General features: G+C 37.8%; 1 protein-coding gene across 1 annotated transcript in view; it reads right to left on the bottom strand.

The window, feature by feature from the left end:
• Positions 1–399: 399 nt before the first annotated feature.
• Positions 400–8,008, bottom strand: part of ccdc33 (coiled-coil domain containing 33) — a 109,518-nt gene continuing 101,909 nt past the window's right edge. The window contains exons 15-21 of the mRNA XM_060903385.1: positions 5,922–6,010; positions 5,514–5,645; positions 3,463–3,556; positions 3,069–3,193; positions 883–966; positions 683–793; positions 400–493 (exon numbers count right to left, since the gene is read on the bottom strand). Coding sequence (XP_060759368.1) covers positions 431–493; positions 683–793; positions 883–966; positions 3,069–3,193; positions 3,463–3,556; positions 5,514–5,645; positions 5,922–6,010 — 698 coding nt within the window. The 3' untranslated portion in view covers positions 400–430. The remainder of the gene's footprint in view (positions 494–682; positions 794–882; positions 967–3,068; positions 3,194–3,462; positions 3,557–5,513; positions 5,646–5,921; positions 6,011–8,008) is intronic.

The following is an 8,008-nucleotide window of genomic DNA, read 5'->3' as shown; positions in this document are numbered from 1 at the left end:
AAAACAAGTTAGAATTCAAAATAAAAAATTTGACAGTGCAGTGATTAAAGTTGAAAAGCAAGTTTGAACAGGTGTGTTTTGAGTGAGGATTTGAAATGTGGAAGGGAGTTGATATTTCTAAGTTCGGGAGGTAAAGAGTTCCAAAGCCAGGGAGCAGAGCGGCTGAAAGCTCTGCTCCCCATGGTGGTGAGACGGGCGGAGGGGACAGTCAAGTGGATGGAAGAAGAAGATCTGAGGGAACGAGAGGGAGTGGCAACGTGGAGGAGATCAGACAGATATGGTGGAGCGAGGTTGTGGATGGCCTTGAAAGTTAACAGAAGGGTTTTGAATTCAATTTGAAACTTGACTGGGAGCCAGTGGAGCTGCTGCAGGATGGGCGTGATGTGGTGGATGGAGGGGGTTCTGGTGATGATTGTGATGTTGAATCAGGTCATTTAAGGGTATCCAGCTGCTTATGACGTATGTGTCCCAAAACGGAGTGTGAAACACTTTTCTTTAAATAATAAAAAAGGAAAAAATAATGATACACAACGTCACTCACTTCAATATCATCATCAGCAAGTACTATTTACAAAATAGATGTCCTGTTATACATTTATCTTTAAGCATTAATTTTCTGTATTGACGTCCTTCAGCGTTCACATGAACAGATACGTATGTATGGTTAAGATTGTGTACTGACCAGTGGCAGGTGATGCAAGGTTGATGCACGAGCAAATCCATGATTGTATTCACTGAGTCTGGTCAACATGTCTTGCTTTTCTTTCCCCCACTGCCTGGCGTTCTCCTCCAGCTACAACACAACACTGACTCAGCTCTCAGAAGATGGCATTTCCACATTTATGTTTTCATTAAAGGGAGCTACCCTTTTGAGAAACACACCTGTTTGCCCAAAGTACGGATGCAGGCCTCTGCTCTCTCTATCTGCTCTAACAGTCTGAGCTTCTCACTGTCTGCAAAAGGCTGCTGGATTTGAACAGAAAAACACATACAGCATTCACTTACTAATAGATTTAGGGGGTTAACACTTATTTTATGAGAATTTGTGAGGTATTTTGCAATAATGGCATGATTATAGTTTAACTATATAAATAAATTTGAGTTGTTCAAGACATCAGTCAGACACTGTAATTATAGTGCTTGCAAAGCAAAGCACTGTATTGTTCTTCCTAGACTTCTTATTATTCCCCTTTTTCCTTCTAACTGACGTTCTATGAATAAGTCCTCAAGAACTGCTTAATGCAGAAACTTCATTCAAACTTTGTTGCATAGGTCTTGTAAATGACACTTAAGCTGTTATTAATGATAATTTCATTTTTTCCACACTATACTTTTTAAGATATTAAAGAAAATCTAGTAAAAAAAAAATTCCCATTGACATGAATGGTGGAATCTTCACTACTTTAATATTCTGTAATTGTCAACAGCCACCAGTCACTACTGCAGTCTCTACAGCTCTATCTATCTATCTATCTATCTATCTATCTATCTATCTATCTATCTATCTATCTATCTATCTATCTATCTATCTATCTATCTATCTATCTATCTATCTATCTATCTATCTATCATTTCTTTTTTCTCTCTATCTTAAGATCTTCATCAACGTCCCCATCTCTCTCTTAATTTCTTTGTGTCTAAACCCTATATAACCCTTCTCTCTTCCACTCCATCTCTCTTTTGATCACTCTGTTTGTCTGACCATCTGTCGGTCTCTGTTTCACCATTTCTCTCTCTCTCTCTCTCTCTCTCTCACCCCATCCATTTTTATTTATTTCTCCCTCCCTTTGTTTGACTTTATCAACTTCCCATCTCTATATTTCTTTCTCTCTTGAATAAATTGGGATTACCGCCTCATATTAGGTTTTATTTAAAATATTGTATATCAGTACAGTAGCCTATTTGCGTACTTGGTTGTTTTTGTAGAGCTAGGCTTAGGGTTGCCACCATTCAGAAATGAAAATAAAGGACGCCCACCACGGCTCCTTGGGGCCATGACCACCATGGGCACGACTTCCATGGGGTGGGGTGCCCGCAGCAGTGGTATGTTTTATTTTGTAGGTGTTTTTAGTAAAGGGGTGATCAAGAAAGCTAATAATATAACACACTAATAAAATAAAATTTTTAATCTAGGAAATGTATGTATGTATGTATTTATTTATTTATTTGTTACTATTATACCGTACGCCACTGAAAACACTCGCTGACAGACTTTACAGTTTGCTCTGTAGTCATCTCCACTCACGCTGTCCAGCCAAGGATGTGCCTCTTCCCACTCACGTCTGTATTTTTTAAAGGACGATTCCGTATTTTACGGGACGGGTGGCAACCCTAGCTAGGCTATCAATCAATCAAACAAAGAAACAATCCATCAATCGTCACTAATCTCATTTTATATCAAGAAAAGTAAAATCTCTCTCTCTGCCTGCATTAAATATCATTTAAACTTTCAAATCTTTTACTTTATTTATTTTGACTTTTTAATTTCTTGCTTTGAAAATGTTTTATTGAGAGTTCAGTTATTTTTACTTCATGGATTTGACTGATTCATTTTATTATTTTATTTCTACTATTGTTTAATTCTTATTATTTTTCTTCCCCAATTATTTTATGTAATTTTATTTTCTATTGTTTACTGTTCTGCTTTTACTTCTGTAAAGCACATTGAACTGCCACTGTGTATGAAATGCGCTATATAAATAAACTTGCCTTGCCTTGCCTTGATTGCTTTGCCTGTGTACTCATGAGAATTGTGACATTGTAATCTTGTAATCTTTATGTAGCCTAATTTTAAGATTATGAACTGACAATACTTGCTATATCTAGCTTTTCTGGCATTAGCATGAACAGTCTGAATGTCCAACCTGAACAATGTTCAATGACCTCAGTGTGTGTTTCTCTGTGTTTTATTTATTAAATCATCTTTGGCCAAAGTATTGTTTTGTTGTGGAGAATCTCTATATTACATTTTATAATAGGATCAAAGTCAAAGTTCTGGAATTGTCACACCCTAAAGTGAGTTGGAGTGACTGAGAAAGTGAAAACTATGAGTGTGTTGTGAGCTGCACCTGTGCAGGTTGTTGTATGATAACAGGCTGTGGCAGTTGCCGAAGTCTTTCCAGCTCTGCTCTGAGGCAAGAGTTTTCTGCAGCCAGTATAGACTCAACCTCTCTCATTCTGCTCTCCTCTAAATCTACACATACAAACATATTAAAGGGCTTCTTCATCAGCTTTATTTTCTCACTACTTTCCTACTGGAGCTGTACATCCAGGGCTTAACATTACCTCTCTGAGGAACTGACTCTATAGCAGCAGATAATCGCAAATCAATAATTATTCCATTAGAATGAACTGCAATACACTCTGTGTGCTCATTTAAAATGTAAGTGCATCTACAATAGTGGTGAATTGTAAAAGAAGACCACATTATATGGAATGGCTATTCACGCTATACAGACACACCTTTTTCTTTTAAGACCTTCTTCTTCCGCTCTGCATTTTCTTTATTTCTCTCTCTCAGCTTTGTAGTCAGCACCTTCTCCATCCTTTCAATAACCTCAAGAAATGAGGAGAAATATAAATTCAACCCCGATTCCAGAAAAGATGGGATGCTGTTTAAAACATTAAAAAAAACCAGAATGCAATGATTTGCAAATCCTTTTCGATCTACGTTCAATTGAATACAATACAAACACAAGATATTTAATGTTCAAGCTGATCAACTTTATTATTTTTTGTAAATATACACATTCTGAATTTGATGCCTGTAACACATTCCAAAAAAAGTTGGGTGTGGGGCAACCAAAGGTTTGGAAAGTTGTGGAATGTTCAGAAAACACCTGTTTGGAGCATTCTAAAGGTAAACAGGTTAATTGCTAATTGGAAAGGCTCAGTCATTCACAAGTAAGGACAAGGTGAAGTTCATCACTTCACTTCAACATATGCTCCCATCTAGATGATATCTTTTTCAGAGATATCCCTGTTTATTCCAGCAAGATGATGCCAAATTGCATTCTGCATGTGTTACAACACTGTGGCTTTGTAGTAAAAGAGTACGGGTGCTAAACTGGCCTGTCTATCTCCCATTGAAAATGTTTGGTGCATCATGAAGCATGAATACAACAACAGAGGCCCCAAACTGTTGAGCAACTGAAATTGTATATCAAGCAAGAATGGGAAAGAATTTCATGTTCAAAATTTCAACTGTTGGTGTCCTCAGTTCCCAAATGCTTACTGAGTCTTGTCAGAAGAAAATGTGGTAACACAGTGGTAAACATGCCCCAACTTTTTTGGAACGAGTTGCAGGCATCAAATTCAGAATGAGTGCATAGATGACTTGCAACCACATGATCAAAATGTTCTGTCATGAGCGTCCGCCATGATGGTGGATATACAAGCAACTAGAATGGCAGCCGCTGAAAGCGTGTCTGTAAACAATGCTGAATTTTCTCAGTATTACCACAATATGAACAGTCGAGTGAAGATTCGATACAAAGAGAAGATAGATATGTATGGTTTTGACCCATATTATTTAAAAAAGTCAGACTTTTCTGAAGATGCTTATACCAACCATCGAGTACCCAGATATCGTGTTCTATCTGGTTTGACTGCTGAAAAATCAAGTCCGACCTTGGACGAAACATAGCCCATTTTCTGAGTGGGTGCCCAGTCTGGATTGTTTCTATCGTACAATTTTGCTGGTGCTCCTAGAAGCGAAATGGTAATACATGTGTTAAAATTATAACAACGACCAAGTGAACCACGACAAGAGAACGCTTATTTTATAGCAAAATTCTAACAACACGAAATAAAATTCTTCCATGATATTATTGCGAAAGCTTTTGAATCTCACCTGAGATAAAATGATTACTGCAAACACGAGCTGTTTTGGTTTTAGTCTGTTAGATCAGCCCTGCCGATGTTGTTCAGCTGTGCTTGTCTCCTCTCTGTACTAAGCCTTGGTTTCCTCGCCCTCTTTCCGAATCATGGATGGAATTCTAAAAAATCGGAACGTGCCACAGTCCACATACATATACAGCACAAAGATGTGGCATAGCTAAAAGAATGCTTAAAGCAGTGGAAAAACAAAGAGAGTTGCGCACACGTGACTATGTTTTGTACAGAATGTCGCTTGACCCTGCATTTGTATATCCACCAACATGGCCGACATCCGGGGTTCTATTTTGCTTTGACGTCACTTGCAAGTCAAGGATATTGGAAAAAAAAAACCAATAAGGTTTATTGGTTTAAATGTTAATTATCTTGTCTTTGTATTGTATTCACCTATATGAATATATGTGAAAAAGGATTTGCAAATCATTGCATTCTGTTTTTATTTACATTTTACACAGCATCCCACCTTTTTTTGGAATCGGGGATGTCTTAGTATGCAGTATGCAGGAAACACATACTTGAATCGCCAAATATATTTCAGCTAACAGAGGATGAAGGATTATATAAAAGTATAATGTGAATATTAATGTAGTTTGCCTCAGAACCAAGCAGGGTAGTACCTTCTCCTGTTGGCGTACTGTAGCCTCTAGATTTGAGAGTTTCTTGATCTGTCCTTGGTAGCGCTTCAGCACAGCCTGTTGTTGGTGGTGTACTTGCTTTAGTCGCATCAGCTCCTTTTCATTGTCATTCTTCTACAGAGAACAATAGGGGATCTTTTAGGCAAGAGCAGTTAATGGGTTGTAAAGAAAGGTTAGATGTACTTTCTAAAGTACAACAGAAACACAACAACCAGTATGACCATCTTCAATCAAAGGCCTTGGGCAGAGATTATTGATGTATTATTCAGAGCAGCATTCACATCATTTCAAGATGTATAACAAAGGCATGACAGGCGGTCAATAGATCATGTATTTGAGATCCTTGAAGCAATGTCAGACTGAAAGGTGAGTGAGAAACCTGTAACTCACCCTGATGAGCTCATTCTGAAGCTGCTGGATCTTATCTCTCTGATCTGCTGCCTTACTGCTCTCGCTGGCCAGCTTGCACTTCAGAGAAACTTGAACAAAAAAGTATTGACCAGTGACAGAAGGAGGGATCAACAAAGAATTTAAGACCAAAAAGCTGCTATCAAGTTTATTTGATGTATGAGCAAGTTTTTATAGGTAACCCATTTGCCAAGTCACTTGAATGGCTTTTTTCCAGTCTGCAATAACTCAAGAAATAGTAAGCTTTTAAATAATGTAAACTTGGACCTAATGTGTTTGATCAAAGATACAAAATTGCATGGTTTCAATAAATAGCCAAAATATTATGACAAAGATTATGTACATAAGAAATAGTATTGGGGGAGGGTGGGGGTGTCTATGGAATTAATTTAAAGAGCTTTCTGAGTGAAAAAAAAAATTGGAAACCCCTTAACAAATATTCGAAATGTACAGAAATACTAATCTAATTTCCAGAAATTTTGGATATTTTCCAAAATGCAATAAAAACAAAAATCTGTTATTTGTTAATTCACATGAACCTTTATTTAACTGACAAAAGTACAAAGAAAAGATTTTCAAAAGCTTTACTGACCAACTTAAATGCATTTTGTAAATATAAATTAAGTTAGAATTTGATGCCTGCAAACACTCAAAAAAAGTTGGGACTGTGGCATTATTACCATAGTATTACATCACTGTTCCTTTAATAACACTTTTTAATCATATGGGAACTGAGGATACTAATTGCTGCAGTTTTGCTCAACAGTCCGTGATCACTGTTGTCTGATTCTCCTCTTTATGATGCGCCATACATTCTCAATAGGAGATCAGATCTGGACTGGCAGCAGGCCAGTCCAGCATACACACACTGTGTCTATGAAGCCATGCTACGCTGTTGTAGCCCATGCAGAATAAGGCCTGGCACTGTCCTGCTCAAATACACATGGACGTCCCAGGAAGAGACATTGCCTTGATGAACATGTCTCTCTAAAATCTCAATATATCAATAGTACCTTCACACACATGCAACTCACCCATGCCGTGGGCACTGATGCCTCCCATACCATCACAGATGCTGGCCTTTGCACCTTTCTCTGATAACAAACTGGATGGTCACGTCCACCTTTGGCACTGAGAACTCGATGTCTGGTTTTTCCCAAAACAAGCTGAAATGTGGACTCATCTGACCACAGCACATGTTTCCACTGTCTTTCGGTCCATGTCACATGAGTTCGGGCCCAGAGAAATCAGCAACGTTTCTGTACAGAATTGATGAATGGCTTCCTCCTTGCGTAATACAGTTTCAGGTTGCATTTCTGGATGCAGCAGCAGACTGTGTTAAGTGACAGCAGTTTTCCGAAGTACTCCTGAGCCCATGTGGCTATATTTGTCACATTAGCATAACAGTTTCTCAGGCAGTGCTGCCTGAGGGCCTGAAGGTCACGCACATTTAACAATGGTTTCTGACCTTGCCCTTTACGCACTGACGTCCCTGAATTCCCTGAATCTTTTCACAATATTATGTACTGTAGATTTTGAAAGACCTAGAATCTTGCATTGAGAAATGTTCTTTTTGAATTGACTAACAATTCTCTCATGGATTTTGGCACAAAGAAGTGAGCCATGACCCATCCTTGCTTGCAAAGACTGAGCTTTTGGTGTATGCTCCTTTTATACCCAATCATGTTATCAATTAACCTGCTTATTGTGGAATCTTCCAAAATGGTGTTACTTGAGAATCCTATAAACGTTTCAGCCTTATTTTGCCTCTGTCCCAACTTTTTTTGAGTGTAGTGCAGGCATCAAATTCTACCTTCATTTATATTTACATAATGCAAACACTGGGCAGCAAAACTATTAAAAAACTTTTCTTTGTACTTTTGTCAGGTAAATAAAGGTTAATGTGAATCAACAAATCACAGATTTTAGTTTTTATTGCATTTTGGAAAATATCCCAACTTTTCTGGAAATGGGGTTAGTACTCATAGTACTGTCATAAAAAAATTGTGTCATTTCGTCAACATTAAAATAAATTGTTTTGGAATGTTTATTAGCAAATGAGCTAAAAA

This window comes from Neoarius graeffei, chromosome 2, assembly GCF_027579695.1.
Source record: "Neoarius graeffei isolate fNeoGra1 chromosome 2, fNeoGra1.pri, whole genome shotgun sequence".
In the NCBI taxonomy this organism is placed as follows: domain Eukaryota; kingdom Metazoa; phylum Chordata; class Actinopteri; order Siluriformes; family Ariidae; genus Neoarius; species Neoarius graeffei.
Note: the sequence above shows the minus strand (reverse complement) of the source record. Positions and strands in the feature narration are given on the sequence as shown.